Source organism: Panulirus ornatus, chromosome 26 (genome assembly GCF_036320965.1).
Source record: "Panulirus ornatus isolate Po-2019 chromosome 26, ASM3632096v1, whole genome shotgun sequence".
NCBI classification, from domain to species: domain Eukaryota; kingdom Metazoa; phylum Arthropoda; class Malacostraca; order Decapoda; family Palinuridae; genus Panulirus; species Panulirus ornatus.
In genome coordinates, this window is record NC_092249.1 from 11,737,004 (window position 1) to 11,754,534 (window position 17,531).

Sequence of the window (17,531 nt, forward strand, 5' to 3'; positions counted from 1 at the left end):
TATCATATGCCTTCTCCAGATCCATAATTTTTTTTTTTTTTTATACTTTGTCGCTGTCTCCCGCGTTTGCGAGGTAGCACAAGGAAACAGACGAAAGAAATGGCCCAACCCACCCCCATACACATGTATATACATACGTCCACACACGCAAATATACATACCTACACAGCTTTCCATGGTTTACCCCAGACGCTTCACATGCCTTGATTCAATCCACTGACAGCACGTCAATCCCGGTATACCACATCGCTCCAATTCACTCTATTCCTTGCCCTCCTTTCACCCTCCTGCATGTTCAGGCCCCGATCACACAAAATCTTTTTCACTCCATCTTTCCACCTCCAATTTGGTCTCCCTCTTCTCCTCGTTCCCTCCACCTCCGACACATATATCCTCTTGGTCAATCTTTCCTCACTCATTCTCTCCATGTGACCAAACCATTTCAAAACACCCTCTTCTGCTCTCTCAACCACGCTCTTTTTATTTCCACACATCTCTCTTACCCTTACATTACTTACTCGATCAAACCACCTCACACCACACATTGTCCTCAAACATCTCATTTCCAGCACATCCATCCTCCTGCGCACAACTCTATCCATAGCCCACGCCTCGCAACCATACAACATTGTTGGAACCACTATTCCTTCAAACATACCCATTTTTGCTTTCCGAGATAATGTTCTCGACTTCCACACATTCTTCAAGGCCCCCAGAATTTTCGCCCCCTCCCCCACCCTATGATCCACTTCCGCTTCCATGGTTCCATCCGCTGCCAGATCCACTCCCAGATATCTAAAACACTTCACTTCCTCCAGTTTTTCTCCATTCAAACTCACCTCCCAATTGACTTGACCCTCAACCCTACTGTACCTAATAACCTTGCTCTTATTCACATTTACTCTTAACTTTCTTCTTCCACACACTTTACCAAACTCAGTCACCAGCTTCTGCAGTTTCTCACATGAATCAGCCACCAGCGCTGTATCATCAGCGAACAACAACTGACTCACTTCCCAAGCTCTCTCATCCCCAACAGACTTCATACTTGCCCCTCTTTCCAAAACTCTTGCATTCACCTCCCTAACAACCCCATCCATAAACAAATTAAACAACCATGGAGACATCACACACCCCTGCCGCAAAACTACATTCACTGAAAACCAATCACTTTCCTCTCTTCCTACACGTACACATGCCTTACATCCTCGATAAAAACTTTTCACTGCTTCTAACAACTTCCACAGAGCATCTCTATCAACTCTATCATATGCCTTCTCCAGATCCATAAATGCTACATACAAATCCATTTGCTTTTCTAAGTATTTCTCACATACATTCTTCAAAGCAAACACCTGATCCACACATCCTCTACCACTTCTGAAACCACACTGCTCTTCCCCAATCTGATGCTCTGTACATGCCTTCACCCTCTCAATCAATACCCTCCCATATAATTTGCCAGGAATACTCAACAAACTTATACCTCTGTAATTTGAGCACTCACTCTTATCCCCTTTGCCTTTGTACAATGGCACTATGCACGCATTCCGCCAATCCTCAGGCACCTCACCATGAGTCATACATACATTAAATAACCTTACCAACCAGTCAACAATACAGTCACCCCCTTTTTCAATAAATTCCACTGCAATACCATCCAAACCTGCTGCCTTGCCGGCTTTCATCTTCCGCAAAGCTTTTACTACCTCTTCTCTGTTTACCAAATCATTTTCCCTCACCCTCGCACTTTGCACACCACCTCGACCAAAACACCCTATATCTGCCACTCTATCATCAAATACATTCAACAAACCTTCAAAATACTCACTCCATCTCCTTCTCACATTACCACTACTTGTTATCACCTCCCCATTTGCGCCCTTCACTGAAGTTCCCATTTGCTCCCTTGTCTTACGCACTTTATTTACCTCCTTCCAGAACATCTTTTTATTTTCCCTTAAATTTAATGATACTCTCTCACCCCAACTCTCATTTGCCCTTTTTTTCACCTCTTGCACCTTTCTCTTGAACTCCTGTCTCTTTCTTTTATACATCTCCCACTCAATTTCATTTTTTCCCTGCAAAAATAGTCCAAATGCCTCTCTCTACTCTTTCACTAATACTCTTACTTCTTCATCCCACCACTCACTACCCTTTCTAATCAACCCACCTCCCACTCTTCTCATGCCACAAGCATCTTTTGCGCAATCCATCACTGATTCCCTAAATACATCCCATTCCTCCCCCACTCACCTTACTTCCATTGTTCTCACCTTTTTCCATTCTGTACTCAGTCTCTCCTGGTACTTCCTCACACAAGTCTCCTTCCCAAGCTCACTTACTCTCACAACCCTCTTCACCCCAACATTCACTCTTCTATTCTGGAAACCCATACAAATCTTCACCTTAGCCTCCACAAGATAATGATCAGACACCCCTCCAGTTGCACCTCTCAGCACATTAACATCCAAAAGTCTCTCTTTCGCGCGCCTGTCAATTAACACGTAATCCAATAACGCTCTCTGGCCATCTCTCCTACTTACATAAGTATACTTATGTATATCTCGCTTTTTAAACCAGGTATTCCCAATCATCAGTCCTTTTTCAGCACATAAATCTACAAGCTCTTCACCATTTCCATTTACAACACTGAACACCCCATGTATACCAATTATTCCCTCAACTGCCACATTACTCACCTTTGCATTCAAATCACCCAACACTATAACCCGGTCTCGTGCATCAAAACCACTAACGCACTCATTCAGCTGCTCCCAAAACACTTGCCTCTCATGATCTTTCTTCTCATGCCCAGGTGCATATGCACCAATAATCACCCATCTCTCTCCATCAATTTCCAGTTTTACCCATATTAATCGAGAATTTACTTTCTTACATTCTATCACATACTTCCACAACTCCTGTTTCAGGAGTACTGCTACTCCTTCCCTAGCTCTTGTCCTCTCACTAACCACTGACTTTACTCCCAAGACATTCCCAAACCACTCTTCCCCTTTACCCTTGAGCTTCGTTTCACTCAGAGCCAAAACATCCAGGTTCCTTTCCTCAAACATACTACCTATCTCTCCTTTTTTCACATCTTGGTTACATCCACACACATTTAGGCACCCCAATCTGAGCCTTCGAGGAGGATGAGCACTCCCCGCGTGACTCCTTCTTCTGTTTCCCATACATATATATATATATATATATATATATATATATATATATATATATATATATATATATATATATATATTTTTTTTTTTTTTTTTTTTTTTTATACTTTTTCGCTGTCTCCCGCGTTTGCGAGGTAGCGCAAGGAAACAGACGAAAGAAATGGCCCAACCCCCCCCCCCATACACATGTACATACACACGTCCACACACGCAAATATACATACCTACACAGCTTTCCATGGTTTACCCCAGACGCTTCACATGCCTTGCTTCAATCCACTGACAGCACGACAACCCCTGTATACCACATGACTCCAATTCACTCTATTTCTTGCCCTCCTTTCACCCTCCTGCATGTTCAGGCCCCGATCACACAAAATCTTTTTCACTCCATCTTTCCACCTCCAATTTGGTCTCCCTCTTCTCCTCGTTCCCTCCACCTCCGACACATATATCCTCTTGGTCAATCTCTCCTCACTCATTCTCTCCATGTGCCCAAACCATTTCAAAACACCCTCTTCTGCTCTCTCAACCACGCTCTTTTTATTTCCACACATCTCTCTCACCCTTACATTACTTACTCGATCAAACCACCTCACACCACACATTGTCCTCAAACATCTCATTTCCAGCACATCCATCCTCCTGCGCACATCTCTATCCATAGCCCACGCCTCGCAACCATACAACATTGTTGGAACCACTATTCCCTCAAACATACCCATTTTTGCTTTCCGAGATAATGTTCTCGACTTCCACACATTTTTCAAGGCTCCCAAAATTTTCGCCCCCTCCCCCACCCTATGATCCACTTCCGCTTCCATGGTTCCATCCGCTGACAGATCCACTCCCAGATATCTAAAACACTTCACTTCCTCCAGTTTTTCTCCATTCCAACTCACCTCCCAATTGACTTATATATATATATATATATATATATATATATATATATATATATATATATATATCTTTCTTTCTTTCATACCATTCGCCGTTTCCCGGGCTAGCGAGGTAGCGTTAAGAACAGAGGACTGGGCCTGTGATGGACTATCCTCATCTGGTCCCCTTCTCTGTTCCTTCTTTGGAAAAAAAAAAAAAAAAAAAAAAAAAAAAGAGGGGAGGATTTCCAGCCCCCCGCTCCCTTCCCTTTTAGTCGCCTTCTACGACACGCCGGGAATACGTGGGAAGTATTCTTTCTCCCCTATCCCCAGGGATAGTGTTTGGTAAAGTGTGTGGAAGAAGAAAGTTGAGAGTAAATGTGAATAAGAGCAAGGTTATTAGGTACAGTAGGGGTGAGGGTCAAGTCAATTGGGAGGTGAGTTTGAATGGAGAAAAACTGGAGGAAGTGAAGTGTTTTAGATATCTGGGAGTGGATCTGTCAGCGGATGGAACCATGGAAGCGGAAGTGGATCATAGGGTGGGGGAGGGGGCGAAAATTTTGGGAGCCTTGAAAAATGTGTGGAAGTCGAGAACATTATCTCGGAAAGCGAAAATGGGTATGTTTGAGGGAATAGTGGTTCCAACAATGTTGTATGGTTGCGAGGCGTGGGCTATGGATAGAGATGTGCGCAGGAGGATGGATGTGCTGGAAATGAGATGTTTGAGGACAATGTGTGGTGTGAGGTGGTTTGATCGAGTAAGTAACGTAAGGGTAAGAGAGATGTGTGGAAATAAAAAGAGCGTGGTTGAGAGAGCAGAAGAGGGTGTTTTGAAATGGTTTGGGCACATGGAGAGAATGAGTGAGGAGAGATTGACCAAGAGGATATATGTGTCGGAGGTGGAGGGAACGAGGAGAAGAGGGAGACCAAATTGGAGGTGGAAAGATGGAGTGAAAAAGATTTTGTGTGATCGGGGCCTGAACATGCAGGAGGGTGAAAGGAGGGCAAGAAATAGAGTGAATTGGAGTCATGTGGTATACAGGGGTTGACGTGCTGTCAGTGGATTGAAGCAAGGCATGTGAAGCGTCTGGGGTAAACCATGGAAAGCTGTGTAGGTATGTATATTTGCGTGTGTGGACGTGTGTATGTACATGTGTATGGGGGGGGGGGGGGGTTGGGCCATTTCTTTCGTCTGTTTCCTTGCGCTACCTCGCAAACGCGGGAGAAAGCGACAAAGTATAAAAAAAAAAAAAAAAAAAAAATATATATATATATATATATTTTTATGCTTTGTCGCTGTCTCCCGCGTTTGCGAGGTAGCACAAGGAAACAGACGAAAGAAATGGCCCAACCCACCCCCATACACATGTATATACATACGTCCACACACGCAAATATACATACCTACACAGCTAACCATGGTTTACCCCAGACGCTTCACATGCCCTGATTCAATACACTGACAGCACGTCAACCCCGGCATACCACATCGATCCAATTCACTCTATTCCTTGCCCTCCTTTCACCCTCCTGCATGTTCAGGCCCCGATCACACAAAATCTTTTTCACTCCATCTTTCCACCTCCAATTTGGTCTCCCTCTTCTCCTCGTTCCCTCCACCTCCGACACATATATCCTCTTGGTCAATCTTTCCTCACTCATTCTCTCCATGTGCCCAAACCATTTCAAAACACTCTCTTCTGCTCTCTCACCCACGCTCTTTTTATTTCCACACATCTCTCTTACCCTTACGTTACTTACTCGATCAAACCACCTCACACCACACACTGTCCTCAAACATCTCATTTCCAGCACATCCATCCTCCTGCGCACAACTCTATCCATAGCCCACGCCTCGCAACCATACAACATTGTTGGAACCACTATTCCTTCAAACATACCCATTTTTGCTCTCCGAGATAATGTTCTCGACTTCCACACATTCTTCAAGGCTCCCAGGATTTTCGCCTCCTCCCCCACCCTATGATCCACTTCCGCTTCCATGGTTCCATCCACTGCCAGATCCACTCCCAGATATCTAAAACACTTTACTTCCTCCAGTTTTTCTCCATTCAAACTTACCTCCCAACTGACTTGACCCTCAACCCTACTGTACCTAATAACCTTGATCTTTTTCATATACACTCTTAACTTTCTTCTCTCACAAACTTTACCAAACTCAGTCACCAGCTTCTGCAGTTTCTTACATGAATCAGCCACCAGGGCTGTATCATCAGCGAACAACAACTGACTCACTTCCCAAGCTCTCTCATCCACAACAGACTGCATACTTGCCCTTCTTTCCCTCTTTCTCAAAACTCTTGCATTCACCTCCCTAACAACCCCATCCATAAACAAATTAAACAACCATGGAGACAACACAGCCCTGCCACAAACCTACATTCATTGAGAACCAATCACTTTCCTCTCTTCCTACACGTACACATGCCTTACATCCTCGATAAAAACTTTTCACTGCTTCTAACAACTTGCCTCACACACCATATATCCTTAAATCCTTCCACAGAGCATCTCTACCAACTCTATCATATGCCTTCTCCAGATCCATAAATGCTACATACAAATCCATTTGCTTTTCTAAGTATTTCTCACATACATTCTTCAAAGCAAACACCTGATCCACACATCTTCTACCACTTCCGAAACCACATTGCTATTCCCTAGTCTGATGCTCTGTACATGCCTTCACCCTCTCAATCAATACCCTCCTATATAATTTACCAGGAATACTCAACAAACTTATACCTCTGTAATTTGAGCACTCACTCTTATCCCCTTTGCCTTTGTACAATGGCACTATGCAAGCATTCTGCCAATCCTCAGGCACCTCACCATGAATCATACATACATTAAATAACCTTACCAACAATACAGCCACCCCCTTTTTTAATAAATTCCACTGCAATACCATCCAAACCCGCTGCCCTGCCAGCTTTCATCTTCCGCAAAGCTTTTCCTACCTCTTCTCTGCTCAGCAAATCATTTTCCCTAACCCTCTCACTTTGCACACCACCTCGAACAAAACACCCTATATCTGCCACTCTATCATCAAACACTTTCAACAAACCTTCAAAATACTCACTCCATCTCCTTCTCACACCACCACTACTTGTTATCACCTCCCCATTAGCCCCCTTCACTGAAGTTCCCATTTGTTCCCTTCTCTTACGCACTTTATTTACCTCCTTCCAAAACATTTTATTCTCCCTAAAATTTAATAATACTCTCTCACCCCAACTCTCATTTACCCTATTTTTCACCTCTTGCACCTTTCTCTTGACCTCCTGCCTCTTTCTTTTATTCATCTCCCACTCATTTGCATTATTTCCCTGCAAAAATCGTCCAAATGCCTCTATCTTCTCTTTCACTAATAATCTTACTTCTTCACCCCACCACTCAATACCCTTTCTAATCTGCCCACCTCCCACGCTTCTCATGCCACAAGCATCTGCGTAAGCTATCACTGCTTCCCTAAATACATCCCATTCCTCCCCCACTCCCCTTACGTCCTTTGTTCTCACCTTTTTCAATTCTGTATTCAGTCTCTCCTGGTACTTCCTCACACAAGTCTCCTTCCCAAGCTCACTTACTCTCACCACTCTCTTCACCCCCACATTCTCTCTTCTTTTCTGAAAACCCCCACAAATCTTCACCTTCGCCTCCACAAGATAATGATCAGACATCCCTCCAGTTGCACCTCTCAGCACATTAACATCCAAAAGTCTCTCTTTCGAGCACCTATCAATTAATACGTAATCCAATAACGCTCTCTGGCCATCTCTCCTACCTACATACGTATACTTATGTATATCTCTTTTTACACCAGGTATTCCCAATCACCAGTCCTTTTTCAGCACATAAATCTACAAGTTCTTCACCATTTCCATTTACAACACTGAACACCCCATGTATACCAATTATTCCCTCAACTGCCACATTACTCACCTTTGCATTCAAATCACCCATCACTATAACCCAGTCTCGTGCATCAAAACCACTAACACATTCATTCAGCTGCTCCCAAAACACTTGCCTCTCATGATCTTTCTTCTCATGCCCAGGTGCATATTCACCAATAATCACCCATCTCTCTCCATCAACTTTCAGTTTTACCCATATCAATCTAGAGTTTACTTCCTTACACTCTATCACATACTCACACCACTCCTCTTTCATGAGTAGTGCTACTCCTTCCCTTGCTCTTGTCCTCTCACTAACCCCTGACTTTATTCCCAAGACATTCCCAAACCACTCTTCCCCTTTACCCTTGAGCTTCGTTTCACTCAGAGCCAAAACATCCAGGTTCCTTTCCTCGAACATACTACCTATCTCTCCTTTTTTCTCATCATGGTTACATCAACACACATTTAGACACCCCAATCTAAGCCATCGAGGAGGATGAGCACTTCCCGTGTGAGTCCTATTATTTCCCCTTTTAGAAAGTTAAAATACAAGGAGGGGAGGTTTTCTAACCCCCCGCTCCCATCCCCTTTAGTCGCCTTCTACGACACCTGAGGAATGCGTGGGAAGTATTCTTTCTCCCCATCCCCATATACATATACATGTACATATTTATACGTGCTACCTTCATCCATTCCCATCGCAATCCCCAACACACAAAAAGTATCCCACCCTCCCAGCGTGGTAACGCCAAGAAAAGACAAAAAAGGCCACATTTGTTCACACTCAGTCTCTAGCTGTCATGTGTAATGCATCGAAACCACACCTCACTTTCCACATCAAGGCCCCACAAAACTTTCCATGGTTTACCCCAGACGCTTCACAAGTCCTGGTTAAGTCCATTGACAGCACGTTGACCCCGGTATACCAAATCATTCCAAGTCACTCTATTCCTTGCACACTTTCACCCTCCTGCAAATTCAGGCCCCAATCACTCAAAATTTGTTCACTCCATCCTTCCACCTCCAATTTGGTCTCCTGCTTCTCCTTCTTCCCTCCACCTCCGACACATATATCCTCTTTGTCAAAAATTCCTCACTCATTCTCTACATGTATCCAAACCATTTCAACACATGCTCTTCTGCTCTCTCACCCACACTCTTTTTATTACCACACATCTCTCTTACCCTTTCATTACTTACTTGATCAAACCACCTCACACCACATATTGTCCTCAAACATTTCCTTTCCAATGCATACACCCTCCGCACAACCCTGTCTATAGCCCATGCCTCACAACCATATAACATTGTTGGAACACCAATTCCTTCAACCATACCCTTTTTTGAGCTACAAGATAACGTTCTTACCTTCCACACATTCTTCAATGCTCCCAGGTGAAGTCACACAGCCCTGCATCACACAATGTATCCCAAAACTTTCGCTCAACTCTCCATCCACTCTTACACATGCATTGGCTCCTCTACAGAGGGCTTTCACACCATCCAACAGTTGTCCCTCTATAACACATCCCATAAATTATTCCACTCAACTGTCATACGCTTTCTCTAGATCCATAAAAGTTGCATACTACTCCTTACCTTTCGCTAAATACTTGTCCAGGTCATCTTTACTTTAAAAATCTGATACCCTATCCTTTCTAAAACCCCCTTTTGCTCTTCATTTATTCTGCATTCAGTCACTTCCATTACTCATATTTCTTGGTATACATAAGACTTATTCCCTATAACTGCTACATACATCCTTAGCACCTTTACCTTTGAATAAAGGGATGAAAATAGATTCCACCCAATCCTCAAGCACAATCTTATTTCCATGCTAAATTACATATAAAATGCATCCACTCTATCACACTTTCTCCTCCATAATTCAGCATTTCAACCGCAATCCTATCCATTCCTTGTGCCTTTCCTACCTTCAGCCTCATTATTGTCCTTACCTTCCTCTTTGCTATTGGCCCCTGCACTTGTATCCACTTCTGTCCCTCTTCCATACCCATGCATGTAACAACTGCTGCCTCCCCTTCTACTACAGTCATCAGTTCTTCAAAATACTCTTTCCCTCTTCCTTTCACTTCCTCCTTTTGATTCAGCTATTTCCCTTCCTTACTTCTCACATCAACATTTCTTATCTTATATCCACCTCTTTCCTTTTTCACCTCCTTCCAATATAGTTTCTTATCCTGAAACTTTTCACTTAACTTCTTTCCAAAATCTTCATCTACACTTTCTTTGTTTTCCTCCATCAGCTTCTTAACATTTCACTTACATATTTTGCATTCTTCCCTCCTCCTTTGCTGAACTTCCATATATGCCTTTTTCTTCTCTTCCACAGCATTTCTAATCTCTACTGTCCAACATGCATTGCCCTTTTTATTCCCATATCTCATGACCTTGTATCCAACTACTAATTCTATAACCTTTAATAGTATTTATCTAAACAATTTAAACACCTCATTCACACATGACTGCATCCCTACATTCACTTCACTTTCATCTAAGCTTTGTTACCTTCCTTTCATAATCCTCCCTGCATTTTTTTCTGGAAAAAACTTAGTGAATGTGCATAACACATGACAGTTAAAGAATGAATGTGCATGAATGAGGCATTTTCTTCATCTGTTTCTGGCACTACCTTACTAATATGAGAAAAAGCAAACAAGTTTGAAAGAAAAGCATGAACATAAATACTATGATGAGAAGCAAAAATGAGCCTGGACAATAATTTGAGTGTAAGTGTGAATGGGGATAACCTGGAAGAAGTGAAGTGCTTTCGATACATGAGAGCAGACTTAGCAGTAAAGGGACCCATGGATGCTTTAGTGAGTCATTGGGTGAGAGAGGCAGCAAAGGTCTTGGGCGCACTGAGGGATGTCTGTAAGAAGTCAGCCTGTTAAGACAAAGATGGCTAAATTTGAAGATACAGGACAGAAGAAGGTTAACATGATGGAAAAGCAATACATGAATGCAGTGTGAGGTAGGTCGATGCTTTTAATATGGTAACTGTAAATTTTTTTTTTTCAAACTATTTGCCATTTCCCGCGTTAGCGAGGTAGCGTTAAGAACAGAAACTGGGCCACTGAGGGAATATCCTCACCTGACCCCCTTCTCTGTTCCTTCTTTTGGAAAATTAAAAAAAAAATTGAGGGGAGGATTTCCAGCCCCCCGCTCCCTCCCCTTTTAGTCGCCTTCTACGACACGCAGGGAATACGTGGGAAGTATTCTTTCTCCCCTATCCCCAGGGATATATATATATATATATTTTATTTATTTTATTTTATTTTTTTTTTTCCTTTTTTTTTTTTTTGCTTTGTCGCTGTCTCCCGCGTTTGCGAGGTAGCGCAAGGAAACAGACGAAAGAAATGGCCCAACCCACCCCCCATACATATGTATATATATACGTCCACACACGCAAATATGCATACCTACACAGCTTTCCATGGTTTACCCCAGACGCTTCACATGCCCTGATTCAATCCACTGACAGCATGTCAACCCTGGTATACCACATCGATCCAATTCACTCTATTCCTTGCCCTCCTTTCACCCTCCTGCATGTTCAGGCCCCGATCACACAAAATCTTTTTCACTCCATCTTTCCACCTCCAATTTGGTCTCCCACTTCTCCTCGTTCCCACCACCTCCGACACATATATGTTTGTTGGTATAAAATAGAAAAGATTTGTTGCCATTCAAAGAAAATGCCATTATTTCTTGTGAATGTGCTCACCAGATCAGTTTCCAGAACAGTGTAGTACATCCTGATTACAGAAATCGTAAACTGAAACACTGTCTTTATCATTAAATTATGAAAAATCATATATTATCAAAACAACCTGCAAATAAGTGATTATATTTACACATTATCCCTGGGGATAAGGGAGAAAGAATACTTCCCACGCATTCTTCATGTGTCGTAGAAGGTGACTAAAGGGGACGGGAGCAGGGGGCCAGAAACCCTCCCCTCCTTGTATTTTAACTTTCTGAAAGGGGAAACAGAAGGAGTCACGCGGGGAGTGCTCATCCTCCTCGAAGGCTCAGATTGCGGTGTCTAAATGTGTGTGGATGTAACCAAGATGAGAAAAAAGGAGAGATAAGTAATATGTTTGAGGAAAGGAACCTGGATGTTTTGGCTCTGAGTGAAACGAAGCTCAAGGGTAAAGGGGAAGAGTGGTTTGGGTATGTCTTGGGAGTAAAGTCAGGGGTTACTGAGAGGACAAGAGCATGTGATAAAATGTAAGAAAGTAAATTCTAGATTAATATGGGTAAAACTGAAAGTTGATGGGAGAGAGATGGGTGATTATTGGTGCATATGCACCTGGGCATGAGAAGAAAGATCATGAGAGGCAAGTGTTTTAGGAGCAGCTGAATGAGTGTGTTAGTGGTTTTGATGCACAAGACCGGGTTATAGTGATGGGTGATTTGAATGCAAAGGTGAGTAATGTGGCAGTTGAGGGAATAATTGGTATACATAGGGTGTTCAGTGTTGTAAATGGAAATGGTGAAGAGCTTGTAGATTTATGTGCTGAAAAAGGACTGGTGATTGGGAATACCTGGTTTAAAAAGCGAGATATACATAAGTATACGTATGTAAGTAGGAGAGATGGCCAGAGAGCGTTATTGGATTACATGTTAATTGACAGGCGCGTGAAAGAGAGACTTTTGGATGTTAATGTGCTGAGAGGTGCAACTGGAGGGATGTCTGATCGTTATCTTGTGGAGGCGAAGGTGAAGATTTGTATGGGTTTTCAGAAAAGAAGAGAGAATGTTGGGGTGAAAAGGGTGGTGAGAGTAAGTAAGCTTGGGAAGGAGACTTGTGTGAGGAAGTACCAGGAGAGACTGAGTACAGAATGGAAAAGGGTGAGAACAAAGGAGGTAAGGGGAGTGGGGGAGGAATGGGATGTATTTAGGGAAGCAGTGATGGCTTGCACAAAAGATGCTTGTGGCATGAGAAGCTTGGGAGGAGGGTTGATTAGAAAGGGTAGTGAGTGGTGGGATGAGGAAGTAAGATAATTAGTGAAAGAGAAGAGAGAGGCATTTGGACGATTTTTGCAGGGAAAAATGCAAATGAGTGGGAGATGTATAAAAGAAAGAGGTAGGAGGTCAAGAGAAAGGTGCAAGAGGTGAAAAAGAGGGCAAATGAGAGTTGGGGTGAGAGAGTATCATTAAATTTTAGGGAGAATAAAAAGATGTTCTGGAAGGAGGCAAATAAAGCACGTAAGACAAGGGAGCAAATGGGAACAATGGTGATGTGAAAAGGAGATGCAGTGAGTATTTTGAAGGTTTGTTGAATGTGTTTGATGATAGAGGGGCAGATATAGGGTGTTTTGGTCGAGGTGGTGTGCAAAGTGAGAGGGTTAGGGAAAATGATTTGGTAAACAGAGAAGAGGTAGTAAAAGCTTTGCGGAAGATGAAAGCCGGCAAGGCAGCAGGTTTGGATGGTATTGCAATGGAATTTATTAAAAAAGGGGGTGACTGTATTCTTGACTGGTTGGTAAAGTTATTTAATGTATGTATGATTCATGGTGAGGTGCCTGAGGATTGGCAGAATGCTTGCATAGTGCCATTGTACAAAGGCAAAGGGGACAAAGGTGAGTGCTCAAATTACAGAGGTATAAGTTTATTGAGTATTCCTGGTAAATTATATGGGAGAATATTGATTGAGAGGGTGAAGGCATGTACAGAGCATCAGATTGGGGAAGAGCAGTGTGGTTTCAGAAGTGGTAGAGGATGTGTGGATCAGGTGTTTGCTTTTAAGAATGTATGTGAGAAATACTTAGAAAAGCAAAAGGATTTGTATGTAGCATTTATGGATCTGGAGAAGGCATATGATAAGAGTTGATAGAGATGCTCTGTGGAAGATACTAAGAATATATGGTGTGGGAGGCAAGTTGTTAGAAGCAGTGAAAAGTTTTTATCGTGGATGTAAGGCATGTGTACGTGTAGGAAAAGAGGAAAGTGATTGGTTCTCAGTGAATGTAAGTTTGCAGCAGGGGTGTGTGATGTCTCCATGGTTGTTTAATTTGTTTATGGATGGGGTTGTTAGGGAGGTGAATGCAAGAGTTTTGAGAAAGAGGGGAAAGTATGCAGTCTGTTGTGGATGAGAGAGCTTGGGAAGTGAGTCAGTTGTTGTTCGCTGATGATACAGCGCTGGTGGCTGATTCATGTGAGAAACTGCAGAAGCTGATGACTGAGTTTGGTAAAGTGTGTGAAAGAAGAAAGTTAAGAGTAAATGTGAATAAGAGCAAGGTTATTAGGTACAGTAGGGTTGAGGGTCAAGTAAACTGGGAGGTAAGTTTGAATGGAGAAAAACTGGAGGAAGTAAAGTGTTAGATATCTGGGAGTGGATCTGGCAGCGGATGGAACCACGGAAGTGGAAGTGAATCATAGGGTGGGGGAGGGGGCGAAAATTCTGGGAGCCTTGAAGAATGTTTGGAAGTCGAGAACATTATCTCGGAAAGCAAAAATGGGTATGTTTGAAGGAATAGTGGTTCCAACAATGTTGTATGGTTGCGAGGCGTGGGCTGTGGGTAGAGTTGTGCGCAGGAGGGTGGATGTGCTGGAAATGAGATGTTTGAGGACAATATGTGGTGTGAGGTGGTTTGATCGAGTAAGTAATGTAAGGGTAAGAGAGATGTGTGGAAATAAAAAGAGCAAGGTTGAGAGAGCAGAAGAGGGTGTTTTGAAATGGTTTGGTCACATGGAGAGAATGAGTGAGGAAAGATTGACCAAGAGGATATATGTGTCAGAGGTGGAGGGAACGAGGAGAAGTGGGAGACCAAATTGGAGGTGGAAAGATGGAGTGAAAAAGATTTTGAGTGATCGGGGCCTGAACATGCAGGAGGGTGAAAGGCGTACAAGGAATAGAGTGAATTGGATCAATGTGGTATACCGGGGTGGACGTGGTGTCAATGGATTGAACCAGGGCATGTGAAGCGTCTGGGGTAAACCATGGAAAGTTCTGTGGGGCCTGGATGTGGAAAGGGAGCTGTGGTTTCGGGCATTATTACATGACAGCTAGAGACAGAGTGTGAACGAATGGGGCCTTTGTTGTCTTTTCCTAGCGCTACCTCGCACACGAGGGGGGAGGGGGATGTTATTCCATGTGTGGCGAGGTGGTGATGGGAATAAATAAAGGCAGACAGTATGAATTATGTACATGTGTATATATGTATATGTCTGTGTGTATATGTATATGTGTACATTGAGATGTATAGGTATGTATATTTGCGTGTGTGGACGTGTATGTATATACATGTGTATGGGGGTGGGTTGGGCCATTTCTTTCGTCTGTTTCCCTGCGCTACCTCACTAACGCGGGAGACAGCGACAAAGCAAAATAATAATAATAATAATAGCATATTACGTCCTTACCGTTTCTGAAAAGTTACTGTTTAGCATATTCATTTCAAAGTTAAATAATAAATTTTTTTTTTTTTTATTTCATACGATTCGCCATTTCCCGCATTTGCGAGGTAGCATTAAGAACAGAGGACTGGGCCTTAGAGGGAAAATCCTCACCTGGCCCCCTTCTCTGTTCCTTCTTTTGGAAAATTAAAAAAAAAAACGAGAGGGGAGGATTTCCAGCCACCCGCTCCCTCCCCTTTTAGTCGCCTTCTACGACACGCAGGGAATACGTGGGAAGTATTCTTTCTCCCCTATCCCCAGGGATAAATAATAAATAATAAATAGCTTTTAAATATATGCTCAAATGAATTTTCAGGACAGGTTAACATGTCTATAAACTTTTTAAAACAAAACTGTTTTGCCATTAAATAAAACTACACTAAAGTGTTTTGGTTATTAAAAAACTAAATTTGCAATTGAAAGATTTTGTTTGATATAAGTTTCACTACATAGAAACATAAGTATTACAAAAATCTTAAATCTACAAATAAAAATAAGATATCTATTCTATTAGCCGGATCAACTGCAACTGTTCAAATGCAAAAAAAGTTTTAGGTTCGCACATCAACTGATAGATTGAATGGGGTTCATCTGCAAAAATTATTTTTACCTCCAATACCATTTGCATAACTTCATACAATCCTTCCAGGTATAAGGAGACAAAATTAAAATTGTATAATGCTTTACTGCATTTCTAAATTTTCTATACTTGACTGCAGTTCCTCACATCACAAATGTGGTATCAGGAAAAGATGAAGAAAGGCCACATTCAGTTTCATCCATTCTCTAGCAGCCATGTGCAATGCACAAAAACCATCCCTCATTGAAAAAGAAATCTACTTTTGAGAAGTCAACCTCTTCAGCATTCTCTAGTAGTCACGTGCAATGTACCACAACCATCCCTCATTGAAAAAGAAATTAACCTTTGACAGGTCCACATCTTCAACATTATCTAGCAGTCATGTGCAATGCACCAAAACCATCTATAATTGAAAAAGAAATTTACCTTTGACAGGTCCACTTCTTCAACAGTCCAGAAAGATGCTACAGCCTTCTTGTACATCTGGAAGATATCTTGATATTTGATGGGGAAAATAACAAAGCGACCAGGATTATCCCTCAAAAGAGGCTCTACCTCCTTATCAATTGCAATTACCTGAAAAATTTCAACCATGAGCCTAAATAACATACAAATTCTTTTTACATCATCTTCATCTTTAAAAACTTTTAAGGGTGATATGGTATTCCAAAAATTACATTTGTCCAATTATACTACTAAAATATGCAATGCCTTTATCTATACATACACAACCCAAAATGATCCATAAAGCAAACAACTACATACAGTATTATATTCTATTTACATTCACTTATCAATATTCCTTTATTTCATTATACGTGATCGCCATTTCCAGCATTATCAAAGTAGCACCATGAAAAAGACAATGAATGACCCATCGACTCATATACACACATATATACATACATAGATGCACATATACACATGTATATATTCATAATTACCTTCATCCAATGCTAGTGCCACCCCAAAGGAAACATCATCACTAACCTATATATCATGAGATAGTGCACAAAAGAAAAAAAAATCTACTAACACTCAGCTAGCTGTTCACTGATGACACAGTGCTGGTAGCTGATTTAGGTGAGAAACTGGAAAAGTTGGTGACTGAGTTTGGTAAAGTGTGTGAAAAAGTTGAAAGTAAATGTGAGTAACAGCAAGGTTATTAGGTTCAGTAGGGTTGAGGGACAAGTAAATTGGGAGGTAAGTTTGAAAGAAGAAAAACTGGAGGAAGTGTTTTAGATATCTGGAAGTGGACTTAACAGCGGATGGAACCATGGAAGCGGAAGTGAGTCACAGGGTGGGGAAGTGGCCAAAGGTTCTGGGAGCATCGACGAATGTATGGAAGGCAAGAATGTTATCTCAGAGAGCAAAAACGGGCATGTTTGAAGGAATATTGGTTCCAACAATGTCATATGGTTGTAAGGCGTGAGCTATAGATAGGGTTGTGCAAAGGAGGGTGGATGTGTTGGAAATGAAATGTCTGAGGACAATATGAGGTGTGAGCTGGTTTGATCTAGTAAGTAATGAAAGGGTACGAGAG

General features: G+C 42.1%; 1 protein-coding gene across 1 annotated transcript in view; it reads right to left on the minus strand.

The window, feature by feature from the left end:
* RnrS (ribonucleoside-diphosphate reductase subunit M2) overlaps positions 1-17,531 on the minus strand; it is a 67,037-nt gene that overhangs the window by 25,033 nt on the left and 24,473 nt on the right. The window contains exon 3 of the mRNA XM_071677978.1: positions 16,415-16,564. Within this exon, the coding sequence (XP_071534079.1) occupies positions 16,415-16,564 (150 nt within the window). The remainder of the gene's footprint in view (positions 1-16,414; positions 16,565-17,531) is intronic.